General features: G+C 39.1%; 1 protein-coding gene across 3 annotated transcripts in view; it reads left to right on the top strand.

The window, feature by feature from the left end:
* jhy (junctional cadherin complex regulator) overlaps positions 1-13022 on the top strand; it is a 36540-nt gene extending 23518 nt beyond the window's left edge. The window contains exons 2-9 of one of the 3 annotated variants that reach the window (XM_016490363.1): positions 232-760; positions 6352-6456; positions 7296-7662; positions 7744-7858; positions 8727-9012; positions 11210-11296; positions 11850-11984; positions 12204-13020. In XM_016490363.1, coding sequence (XP_016345849.1) covers positions 232-760; positions 6352-6456; positions 7296-7662; positions 7744-7858; positions 8727-9012; positions 11210-11296; positions 11850-11984; positions 12204-12404 — 1825 coding nt within the window. In that variant the 3' untranslated portion in view covers positions 12405-13020. Of the gene's footprint in view, positions 1-231; positions 761-6351; positions 6457-7295; positions 7859-8726; positions 9013-11209; positions 11297-11849; positions 11985-12203 lie in introns of all 3 variants that reach the window. The other 2 variants (XM_016490362.1, XM_016490364.1) reach the window with 2 other exon arrangements.
* The last annotated feature ends 375 nt before the right edge of the window (positions 13023-13397 follow it).

Raw genomic sequence — 13397 nt, forward strand, 5'->3', positions numbered from 1 at the left:
GAGGCATTAGGGGTAAGGGGGGGGGGGATAATAGCGCGACAACACGCTATTACCATTTCGCTTCAGCTGAGAAGTGTAGCCGTTTTTTTTCCGTGTGTTTTGATGGCTGTTTCAGGCATTCAGACTGTCTTACTGACAATGTCGAAAAGACTAAATGAGACGTATCCAGCCTAAAGCTCATCTTAAGTGTTTATGATTTATTTCTTCTTAACTCTTTTTGAAAAATTTCAGGGAATCTCCCCCTGAGGATCAATACGCCGACTTGCGCTACGACCCAAACTGGAGGAAGAATTTGGAAGGGGCTTATTTTCTCAACCAGCTAGATGCAAGACTTTCTCTCGACTCGTTTGAGGAGTCTGAAGACAGTCTTGAACCCTTGGAGAATGTGCCTCTAGGTTGCAGGCAAGAATATGTCGTTGTCAGTAATCCACCCACAGCTCAGACGGACAGTGCTTTATCCCCACCACCTTCATCGCCTTTCCACCTGCACCCACAACAGGAAGACATTATCGATCCCCCCGAATCAAAAAGTTCTTGCATGTCCTCTGAAGGCACACCACAGGATAATGTAAAGCATCTGAATGTCAAATCAGTTCCTCTCCAGAAGAGAAGCTCTCGACATCCTTCTAATCCAAGGCCAGTGAGAGCTAGGGAAGACATTGTGGAACGTAATAAAGCAACGCTTGGTATCAACACACATAAGCAGGGGTCTTACCTAAAAGCTCGTCAGCAGAAAGATAAGACAGATGAAACAAAGCAAGTAAGTATTTTTTTTAATTTCCGCGGGGAAAATCATATCCTTATTTCTTAATTTGTCTTCTCTTATTCTGTCCTATAGGCCATTCATGATTACATTTAGTTTATGTAAACCTAAACATATTAAATTAATTGTTTGGAAGCATTGGTGACTGAATTGAAGTCCCATTGTTGACCACTAGGGGGTGAACTAACACAGCATACAGCTCAATGTCATATATCAGGGCAGTTTAGGCCCAAGGCTACTGTTGTTGCATAGATATTTTATTTTTCAAGATGACTCCATTTGTATAATTATTTAAAATTAACCAATATCATGACTTCAGTATTGCTATAGAACTACATAATGTCCAAAAATAAATAAATAAATAAAAACATAGTGACTAATGTCCATTGCTGTCAGCCTATGTTTTATAATAAACATATTTTATATTTATATGTTTGTTTTTTTAAATAGAACTTCAACATTCAGGTTAACTGCATTTGTCGTTAAGTCCAATTGTGATTTATTATGAAAAGTTTTCTAATGTAATCTGTGTATTTAGTCTAGATACATTATTTTTTTTATGTATTCGATTGTGTGTAGGTTCACATTTTTCTTTTTACACACAAAACAGGCCATATCATGTCTAGCATGACCTGACCTTTATCTTTGCTCTTTTTTAATCTGAATAAGTGACCTTGGTGTTTTCATTGCTCTGGTTTGAAGGAGACTACACTGCCTGTGTTGCGGGAATTAATTTGGCAGACACACAGAGTCTTCAGATGGAGCGGAGAGAAGAGAATGAATCATGTCTACCTATGTAGTACCTATTATGAGTTGATCTGCACAACAGTGGCTGTTAAGAACATCAGAGGGGCATGGTTACCAATAGGCTCTTAGTTATCAGTGCACCTGGCCCATGGTATAATTGGCAGGGTTGGCTTGTCTGCACAGTGTGGCCCATGTGTATTTGCTACATTTAAGATCTTACCCAGCCCATCTGAGCCCAGTCCCACCTTAATGTCTCACATCAGCAGCATTAGCATAGTGAAGAGCCGTTAGCATTGTGACATGGTAAACGGAGCAAAGCTCTCCCTGCTATAGATGGTGCCCTAAATGCACCAGCAGTGCCCTGGTGTGAATTCAGTGCATTGTCTTTCCGAGAAATATAGTGCACTGTCAAGTTCCATTTATAAGGCGGCATTGTAAGTCTTTTAAGTGGCAGCTCATTGAAAAATGTTTTATTTTGAGTTATTTTCTCCTCTCTTGAAAAAGAAACCAGTGGAGTGGTGACTGCAGGATTTCCCCAAGAAAATATTCTAATAATATCCATTTCAGTCTGGATGAGAGTGAATATCAGTCAAGATAATTTTCAAAAGATTAATAAGTGCTCTTAAACCTGTGTAGATTTTTTTAATAGCCATTAAAGGGGATTGAGAGATAATCTTTGGATAACTCAGTATGTATTATTCCAAGAGAGTAAACAAATGTTTAGGCCTTTTTTTGTTTATGAAAAATATCCATCAGGTCCATTTTTATCCCAGGTACAGATGAGCTGAGTGTATTTAAATATGATCAGTAAACCAACCTGGGCACAAAAATGTCTTCTTTTCTTTATGCACAGTGCAGTGATGTTGATTTTTAAAATTACGTTTAAATAGAATGATATATTTGGAAGTTCTTAAACACGTTCATGTCTAAATTCCTTCAGGAAGTCAGTCACACGTGCAAACTATCATACAACAAGGCTTTTGCAGTATAACGTAACACATAAAGAGCAATAGAAATACTTCTGCCACTTGGTTAAAGTTTTGCTTTTTTTGTCATTTGCTTGCTATGAGAGAGAGCACAAAACCCTCATACCTCACGTTCGTTATGTAGCTAAGCATCTGCTCGTGAATTTGATACACAGCCTACACTTTTGCCCTTTTATTTGTTATTTTGTGGCCCCGTTACCTTCAAAGGGAATAAAAAGCCCCTCAGCTCCCATCAGTTTTCAGCATCATTATCAAGGCGCGTCTGTTGGGCTTTTAAAAAGCCACTATTTACTCTTTCACAAACCCCTAACTCCCGATAATTAGCTGTGTTATTAAATGTACACAATCTCATAATGCACCAACTTCCAACCGGCGTGTGTGGGAGTGATGATGAGCTCCAGCAGAGACCCCTTTGATAAAGACAGAAGTAGCAGTGCAATCTTCTGCCATTGCACTCAGCCCCAATCCCTCGTCATCCCCCAGACCCTCACTTCAAAGCCAGGAACATAATGTACAATCTCTTAATAGCTCTAGACCAAGGCTCCGCGGCTCTCTGCCACTGTATACCCTACCTCAGTGTAAACACCTAATCAAGATTGCCTGGGCGGTCACAATAGCAACCAAATGCAATTCAAGAATTGCGTCCCTTTGAAGTCTTCATCGCAAAAGCTGTGTTTCCCAGTCTTGAGGAAAATGGCAAGCTCCAATCGCCTGACTTTGTAGTGCCACGTCTCGGCCCAAGAGGCAATTACGGGCCCCAATTTAACAGAATAGATATTACGCAGCTTATGAAGCTCAAAATGCAATTTTGTTTGATCATTTCCTCAATTTGATTGAGATTATTAAAATGATGGACAAAAGGCAGTGGTCATGGATGGGGCAGAGGTTGTGGCCTGCTGCGGCTAAGAGGACATGAAGGGCAGGTCTGTGATGTCTGCTACTCACACACCTGTTACAACAGAGCTCAATCTCTCTACTTGAAATGATACTTGCCTGATACAGGAAAATGAGTTGGAAACGCAGCCTCCTATTAAACCTGCAGCATAGCAAACAACACATATTACAATATGATTTTATTCTAAAAGATATTTTAATTCATAATGAGGACCACTGCTATGAACGTCTGTGCATTGCCTGTTTGCTGTTTTGCAATATTGTTTTTGGTGCAATTTCTAAATTTCCAGTTTTCAATTCTGGACTGTGTGAAATTGAAATTCCAAAAAAGTTTCAACCCTCTCAGAACCAGGGTTAGACAAATTCACAATTGAAGCATCGGATCTGTTTCAGTTCATGATTTGAATTGACTAAACCCCACAGGATTAATAATTTACTAAATTGAAATGAAAAGAAATTCTACATAGTATGTTAAATTTCGTATTATGTTCAGTAAATATGATGAAATATATCAACTAAAAACAATTTTATAGGTGCATCTATCTATTTATCTACAATGGGTATACAGTAGAAAAGTATCCCCCCCCCCCTTAAAATAATCACATTTTGTTGCTTTGAAGCCTGAAATGAAGATGGACAGAGTTTGTGTTTTATCCCGCTGTATTTACATCCAAGTGAAAGATATAACACCAGCATGTCAAAAAATAAGTCGGAAAAAGGATCACCCCCTTTTAAAAATGACTTGTAAACTCAATCAGGTGTAGCTAATCACCTTCTCAATGGCACGCAAAGCCATTTGACCTTCAACTGTGATCAGCTGTGCTCGTTTTGATTAGCTCAGCATGAAAAGAGCTTTCCTGGAGCATTTCAGTTCTTGGCAGTGCAACTGAAACAAACAATCAACTATGTGTGGCAAGGCACTGTGAGAAGATCTCTGGGATAAAGTTGTGGACAGGCACAAGTCAGGAGATGGATACAAAATTCAAAGGCTTTATCAATGCCAAGTCTATTATTAAGAAGTGGAAGGTATTTGGTACAACACAGACCCTCCCTGGATCAGGACGTCGCGCCAAACTGGATGAAAGAGCCGAGGAAACTGGTCAGAGACGCTATCAAGAGGCCTACAGCAACTCTGAAACAGTTGCAGGAATTTCTGACAAATAGTGATCATTGTGTGCATGTGACAACAATATCACAAATTCTCTATGGGAGGGTTGTGAGAAAAAAGCCACTACTCAAGAAAGACTGCCACATGCAGTCACGACTGAGCTTTGCCAAAACGCACCGTGAAGATTCTGAGGCCACATGGTATACAGCTCACCATCCAAATAACAGCATTCCTACAGTAAAGCATGGAGGTGGTAATGTCCTGTTATGGGGGTGTTTCTCTGCAGCAGGGACTGGATCACTTGTCAGCATAGAAGGAAAAATGGATGGGGTAAAATACCATCAAATTATTGAGGAAAATCTGCTGCCCTCTGCCAGAAAGTTGTAAATGGGATGAAGGTTTACCTTCCAACATGACAATGACCCAAAGCACACAGCAAAACTGACCACACAGTGGTTGAAGGAGAAAAAGGTGAATGTCCTTGCACGGCCTAGCCAGATCCCAGGCTTAAACCCCATTGAAAATTCATGGGATGGCTTGAAGACTCCAGTCCACAAACAGTCACCATCAAATTTAACTGAACTTGAGAAGTTCTACAAAGAAGAGTGGGCAAATATAGCAAAGTCTAGATGTGTTTAGTAGTTAGTAGAGACATATTCCAACAGACTAAAGGCTGTAATTAAAGCAAAAGGTGGTTCATCAAAATACTGACACAATTGGGTGATCCATTTTCCTATTCAGTGATTCTGTTTTTGTTTTTTGTTTTTTCTAACATGTTGTTATATCTTTCACTTGGATGTTATAAGTTGCATTGAGTAAATACCGCTGGATAAAACAAAAACTGTGCAAAGCAACAAAATGTGAGTATTTTAAAGGGGCCATACCCACTGTATCTGTCAGTCCATCTACATTATCCATCTATCTATCCATCTTTCTTTTTTAGAACCACAGTTGAAGACCACTGGTTTAGTCAAATATACAGATGCAGATAAATAACTGTCCACAGAGTGTCTCTACGTTGAAGGCTGTTTACAAATCAGTTCCTTGCGCGCATGGCCTTTCGCTAAATAGATAGACCAGCATGGCTGCCTGTTTATTGATGGATATGTTACAACTCAATCCACTCACTGCTGCATGTGTCTCTTTGACCTTCCTCTTTTCACGCTTTCAGAATTAGCCGCATGCATTCAGGGACGCCGCAAGCTGTCAATGCTATCGATTGGCAAGAATTGTCCTCGGCCGCCAAAGTGACTGGAAGTTTACTAAATGATTTTCATTACAGCATTAGCTGTAGATATCCTGCCTCTGAACGTGTACATTAAGAAAAATTGAGAGAGTGCACTGATGTAACGTGGACGTATCTAGACACTTATCTCCGAACTGCTTTGAGAGAATCATTTTAAAGAGAATCAATAAAACACTCTTCTAGACACATGTAGGTCAGCTCAGAGGAGCTGTGGTTAGTAATTAAGAATAAAAAGTTGATCATAAAAAGCCAATTGAATTGGTATGTTTGCCAGACGCTCAGGGACGAATGATTTTATAGACAAACCTGACTGTCTGTCAGCTCCATTTTTGAGTAGGTGGACGATTTATGGCAGCTGCCTGCATACATTTACGCCAAACGCAGTGTGTAATTTCACCCAGACATTTCTTCTCATACTCATGAATGTCTTTGTTTCGCTCTCACAGTGCACAGTTTGCCCCAGTTGTTTGCAGTCAATAGTTGAATATAAATGTGAGGCGAAATAATAGCATTTCATCGACAAGGCATCAGGTGAATTGTTAAAAGGAGGCTTATCAAGCAGTCAACCCTTTCACTCCCCTTTCCCTTCTTTCTTCTCTTCTCACAGCCCAGGCAAACCTCCTACGAGACTATCAGCACTCATAGCCCGGAGAGTCAAGACAATGTCTGGGATCCCGAGCTGATGTGGCTCCAAAAAACACAAAAACTGAAGGTAGGGCTCACTTTATTGATTCCATCCATCTCTATCTGTGCAGATGTAGGTGAAGCTGCTTGGCACAATCCATTGCCCTAATGCATAACAGTCTGCGAGGGTTTCCTCTCAAGATGAAAATGTCTGCACGGTGGGCACACTGTCACCCGGGATTTCATTTCTGCTGTGATGGACGCAATTTCTGATAGAGTTGTTCAGGCACAATGGAGCCTCTGAAATGTCTTGAAAAGGAGCCTGTGTCGAGGAAAGAGGGGGAATGGAGAAGCATCATTATTTTGAGCACTTGAACGGTCACCTTAATGCCAGCAAGCAGAGGAGTGTAAATATTTTCCCATTAAGAATGGTGCAAGCTGGTGTTGGCTAAATCAGAAGCATTACATGCTGAGGCACAGCCTCAGACCTCTCAAGAATAATGTTCGTCGGTCCCCCATCAATGCCAGGCTCAACACAAAGAAACATTATATAAATGCTCCTGTCTTTCTTTCCTCTCGGTCATAAAAATATCCATGAAGCCACAGTTATATAAGGACATATCTCTGCTCAATGGGATGTATTCTTTTAGCAAATTAGAGTATGTGCGACACTATTTCCAAAATCTTTTTAATGACTTGAATTTGAAATTTAATTTTTATGGGGCATTATTTTGTGCAAATCGATTTTGCCCAAAGAGCCCTCGTCATTCTTGGGAAAATTATTTCATTTATGATAATATCATCCTTTTGTGCCTTCAGACTTTGAAAAACAACATCTAGAATTTAGCTTCATGTCATAACACAGAATAGATCTTAAGTGCTTTGGTCAGATTTTCATTTTTTCTCCTAATTTTTACCCAATTACAGCTGAGCCATAAAGAAAAGAAGGAACCGAAGTGGAGGGAGCGATCCAGCAACCACCCAGATCAGCTCAAGCCTCCTGAATCCAAACCCAGAGCGCACCTTAAACCCCTTACAGAGAGACACGTCATCAGCGCTGATCACCTGCCACAGGACTCTGAGGAAGCTTACACCCATGACCCACCACAACAGTCTGGACTTCCATCTCACACTCATGCTCCACCGACCGTCAACCTTAACATAAACTTCCACACATCTGCCAACAACACACAGACACTGAATATTTCCCAGAAAGAGACCGTTTTTACTCTTGTTTCACAAGCTCTGCAATGGGATAGGACTAATCTGTTTAACCCAACCATTTTGCAACAAGGTTATCCATTTTACCCTTATGTGCCTCCTAATTCAGTACGGCAGATGGGATTGGCTCCAAAAGCAGTTGTATCTTCACCAGCCCCCAAGTCTGAAGTGGTACAAGCTGTGGACAGAAGTGTTCCTCAGAGGCATGCTGGGAAACCTACTCCAAATACGTTTGAGAAGGCATCATTCAAGAATCACAACAGATGCAGGCAAGTCCAGAAACATACTTTATGCAAGTATTTAGTATATGTTTATAGTATATTCACACACTATTGTATTCTTTTAAGGCTGCAGAGTGTCTTTTTTCAATCAGCTTATTGTGGGTCAGTGACGCTCATATTTTGTCTTACCTGTTAATTTACTCAGTAATGCAATTCATACATTTAATGACTTGAATACACCACTTCTATACTTCTAATTTCTGAATTAAAATTCATATTAATATTTTTTGGACAGCATTATGTAAAAAATTGTCAGGGTGTCATAATAAAAAAGCCTCATTAAAAATTACCATAAATTCTTAAAAGGAAAACCTATTTATTTTGGCATGATGTGTTATCATTCTTTCTTAGAAAAAACATTTTAACAAAACTGCTTCACGACCTATTAATATTTGAAATGGCGTGACCAACAAAATCATGTTGTGCAACCAACATGCAGGGGGAAAAAAACCTTATAAAACAGGAAATGATATCATTGAGAAAACCCCTGCAGACCCATTATGTGTGTTATGGTCATTAAGTCTCCTAAAACATCAGATTAATTGACATTTTTAGACAAAGTTGGTTCAGATAGTAAATTTTCATATAGTGTGACTCCAAAAAATTTAATGATATTAATGTAGAGATATAAATACTTTTTCCTCGAACAATGTATATAAAAACAATATTCCTATTGAACAAATGGAAGACAGTGTTTTACAACTTTTTTTGGAAATACATGTATTTATTTATTTATTTATCCATTTGGTGGTGACACTAATCCCAGAGAAATTGCACGCTGCAGCTTTAGAATATACAATATGCAAAATATGTACCCTAGGTTTTAGCATTCATATTATGATTCATATTTCCATAGGATACCAGTGCTAAAATTGCCCACGTCTTCTCAAGTGGAGGCCAGCCACTATCCACCTGAGCTTTTTCCCATTGATGAGGAGAGCGTGGAACCCTGTGCGCACCCAACACAAATCTCTGGTCCTTACACAGTGCTGCCCCCTATAGCCCGAGCTAATGGCAGCGACACTGAACTCTGCTCAGATAGATCAGAGCAGCAGTTGAATCCAATCCACAGAAGCAGCTCAGAAGGTTACCTTTCACAGATGGAAAAACACAGACAGCTGAAGGCAAATTCAAATTATAAGGTGTGTATTTGTGTGTTTAGTTAAGATTCAGTGTGTTTTTTGTTTATCCTTTGTCTAGTATGTGACTCTTATTTTACAGCCTTTTGTTTTCAGTCTTTAAAATACATTTTAAATATTAAAATATGTTACATGTATAATGTGTAGATTTTTCTCGCAGTATAAAATCAATTATAATTTAATATTAATTTTAGTAATGGAGAACCTTGTAAAAAATCATATTTAGGGGTCCGAGGCATCAAAAAGTTTAAAACCCCTGATTTAAACCCATTATTGTAATAATTAGCAAAATAGCAAAACAAATAGCATAATAACTACAGCGCCCAGTTTATACTTAGTAAACATCTTTAAATTGCCATGACAGTATCTCACTGGGGCCTGGTGCAGATATAACAATTATTGTGTGGGCCGATTCAGACAGCAGGTTAATTGTATAAGTAATTGAAGACACTCTTAATTGCAATGAGATGATGATATAAGGCACGGTCACAAAGACGACATTGAAAAGCGTTAGAGGATAAGGTGATTAAGCAGCACCCCCGTCTGTGCGGAGCAGGGCTGGTAAGATGGTGATTTGCATTTAATGATGGCCTCTTTGTCCTCTAGCACTTTGAGTTCTGCAGGAAAGTCTCTCTCAGGAGCAGACTTACTCAATAACCCGTGGCCATTTACACTGTTGAGAATATTTATATTTACTCAACAGTTGTGTCTGTTCAGTTGAAGGAGTGAAGGAAAGTTCACCCAAAAATTTAAATTATGGCAACACTTGCTCACCCTTGTGTCATTCCAAACCTGTATGACTTACTTTCTACTGTGGAACTGTTTTTGTCCATATAATAGAAATGGGGTCCAAAACAGCATCGAACCACTTTGACTTTCACTGTATTGATAAAAAGATATTTTCAAAAATTTGCTGAAAATTTACTCACCCTCAGGCCATCCAAGATGTAGATGAGTGTGTTTTTTCGTCTAAACAGGTTTGGAAAAATGTAGCTTTACATCACTTGCTCACCAATGGATCATCTGCAGTGAATGGGTGCCATCAGAATGAGAGTTCAAACAGCTGATAAAAACATTGCAATAATCCATAAGACTCTGGTCTATCAATTAATATCTTGTGTAGTGAAAAGCTGCATGTTTGTAATAAACACATTAATCATTAAAACGTTTTTAACTTTTTTTAACAGAACCATTGCCTCTGGCTAAAATACAAGTCCTTTATCCATAATATTGCTTTCTCCAATGAAAAATTTGTCTCATCTGAATCAGGAGAGTAATATTCACAGATCAAGCACTGTTTACAAGCGAAAACAGCCCAGAACAGTTCTTAACAAATATGTCAGGGGATTTTGATGTGAAAACAACAGAGGATGGACTTTTGCTTGAAGCGATGGTTTAAAGTTAAAATGCCTTAATGGTGGATTTGTTTCTTACAAACATGCAGCTTTTCATTTCACAAGACATTAACTAATGGACTGCCGTTTTGTGGATTACTTGTGGATTATTGTGATGTTTTTATCAGATGTTTAGACTCTCATTCTGACGGCACCCATTCACTGCAGAGGATCCGTTGGTGAGCAAGTGATGTAATGCTAAATTTCTCCAAATCTTTTATGATGAAGAAACAAACTCATCTACATCTTGGATGGCCTGAGGATGAGTAAAGTTTTGGCAAATTTACATTTTTGAAAAGAATTTTCATTTTTGGGTGAACTATCCTTTTCAATTATTGTAGTATCTGTACTATTGTGCTTCTAGATCAGTAAAATTCTTAGTGCTGCATGAACACGTCACAATTTAAGGGTCATTATGTCATGGAACATATCCACTTGATGCTATGTCCGGATTATGCGGTTCTTACACCATAAAACCGATTGCTTTCCTGGGAGAAGCTTGCTCTCCTCACCTTGCTGTGCTCGCCATCATGTCTCATAGGATTATGGGATAAATTTGTAAAACAGCTAGTGTGGCAGCCCAAGGGGAAGCAGATCAGAGTGGAAAACAGCTGTCCTGCAGTGTCCATGACCAATGGCTGAGTCCTGAGAATCCGAAGGAGCCTGACCTGATTAGTGCTTTTGTTTGCAGATTGTTGCATGAGTGCACTTTAGGATTAAGACTGTTTTTCTCACAGTATCTTTAATATTTAAACAGTCATGTGGATAGTGAATAAATATATATGCATTACAAAATGTCTTCTCAGGCTTATACACTGAAGGACTACAAAAACATGAAACAGGAGGTGAAGCTTGGAGGTCTTGGACCAACAAACACAATACCAGAAGCTGTGGTAAATACTCACTTCAGATTGTATAAAGACTTGAGCATCTGGTGATATACATAAATAATGTTGTTTAATCAGAATAATTTGTGTGTGTGGAGATTTAGGAGAAAGACTCAATGGATAATTGGTGATCTCCTTGTTGAATATTGATTTAGCTAATCCCTAATTGCTACATCCAGTTGTCAAGTGTGGCCGTGTCTCAATAACCCCCTCTTTTCATTTCCTCGTGATTTTAAAAGACTTGTGTTTCTGAACACAATAGAAATGGACCAACTAATCTAATGAGCATAGCCCTCAAAAAGCAAACAGAGACATTTTCCAGCTCGGCTGATGTAAAAATAAATTAATAAAATAACTGTTTTTGCACCGCTCACAGCCTGAGAGAGGTGTTAACACTGATTCTGAAAGAGATGATGAGTTTTATTTGGCTTTGTTTGCTGCTGTTGAGTAGCTTCATGGAGGGATGTACAAAGAAACAGAGGGGCCTTAGAGGAGAAATGGCTTAGGTAATTAAAGCTCCCTTTTGTAATCTTGCTGCTCTTTCTTTCACTGCTGTCAGGCAGAGAAAATTAGACGACAGAAGCTGTATTCAAATGTGATCCACGAACAGAACAAGAAGATAAGTAGGATTCCCTCTCTGTCGGCCAAGGACCCAGTGGGCAGTGACAATAAGGACACCGTTCCCAGGAGGAAGGTAAGAGAATCTCATTCTGAAAACATCAGCTTTATTTAATCCGTAAATCATATATTGCATGTCTTTCATCCAAAGTGGTTCACGTGTGTATATGTCATCATATTTTTATTTCATTGTTTTAATGTTTGTTTTTGTTTTTTTTTTCATTCTAATTGAGGTCATAATCTCTTATTGTTACTTTTTTAATCTCAAATAATCTTTCAATTTTATTTTGCCCAGGCTTTAGAATATGCCAAAAATATTGCAAAGCCCAAACCCCCTCTAAAGCCAAAGGATAGACCCAGAGAGCAGAACGTGAGCACGCGGCCTCAATATCCGCAGGAAATGGACCCATTCAATTTGGCCACTCTGGAGATGTTGAGACGGCACGAGGAAGAGAAATGTGCCGTGGCTTGCTTCAGAACCATTCATGCCATTTAATCTAGAGCCTTTATTCACTAAAAAGCAACATGTACATGAGTTATATCAATTGCACTTCTATAGAATCCCTATTTTTCCTTGCTTTAACTTTGTGTGTTGATTTTGTGTGTACTGTATGTGTAATACTAATCTTGCTCAGTTGCAAAGCACTGGAAGTGGAACAGGTGTTTAGCACATAATCCACTGCATACTCATTTTAAAAACAATTTTTCAATATAAAGAAATCTCGAATGAAATGCTGTGGGGTTTTGTTTGCATTATCCTGCTATTTTCACCTTGTTTCAATAGGTCTGTGCACAAGAGCACCAATCTCTTCAAGCACACCTGGATGCACCGTTAACCCAGTGTAACATGCCGTTTTCTGTCAGTTCCCAGCTATTAGTCTGATTATATCCACTTTCGCCTGCCCTTTTCTTTCACCGAGAGAAAAAAATAGGTCAAATAAGGATGACACTTTGAAGCCTCCCTTATTAGAGCCCACAAACTTGTTTTCTGTATTTTAAAGTGATAATTTTCCCCCTAAAACAAGCTCAAGCACCTATTTCTTTAATGGAAGCTTTAGATCGTTATCAAAGAGCTATTTACTCCTATGTAATATTTTAATTAGATTATAGCCTCTATTTAACCCATCATGTCTGCTTTGATACTCTGTGTTTTCAGTGTTAAGCCTCAGAGGCCAGGCTAATAAATGCTGGACCTTTTGAATTAATGAGAAATGCTGCCTTTCCAGACCGACTCTCCTTGCATCTTTTTTCACTCTCTCTCTCTTTCCTGCCATTGAAATCGGTTAATTGAAGGGGTCTCTCTCAACCGCACATGAAGGAGGTTGAATTAGCATCCCTTTTTAAGGATTGGGAGACTGAGGCAGGCTTTGATCTGTGAACAGTGCTGAAAGAGGCGGCAGGGCCCTGAAAATGAGCTGATGGCTCTGCTATTAGAGTAACATGCAGATGCGTCCATGTGTTGCAAAACGCTTAATCTTTTAATTGATCA

Source organism: Sinocyclocheilus anshuiensis, unplaced genomic scaffold (genome assembly GCF_001515605.1).
Source record: "Sinocyclocheilus anshuiensis isolate Anshui unplaced genomic scaffold, SAMN03320099.WGS_v1.1 scaffold186, whole genome shotgun sequence".
Lineage (NCBI taxonomy): Eukaryota > Metazoa > Chordata > Actinopteri > Cypriniformes > Cyprinidae > Sinocyclocheilus > Sinocyclocheilus anshuiensis.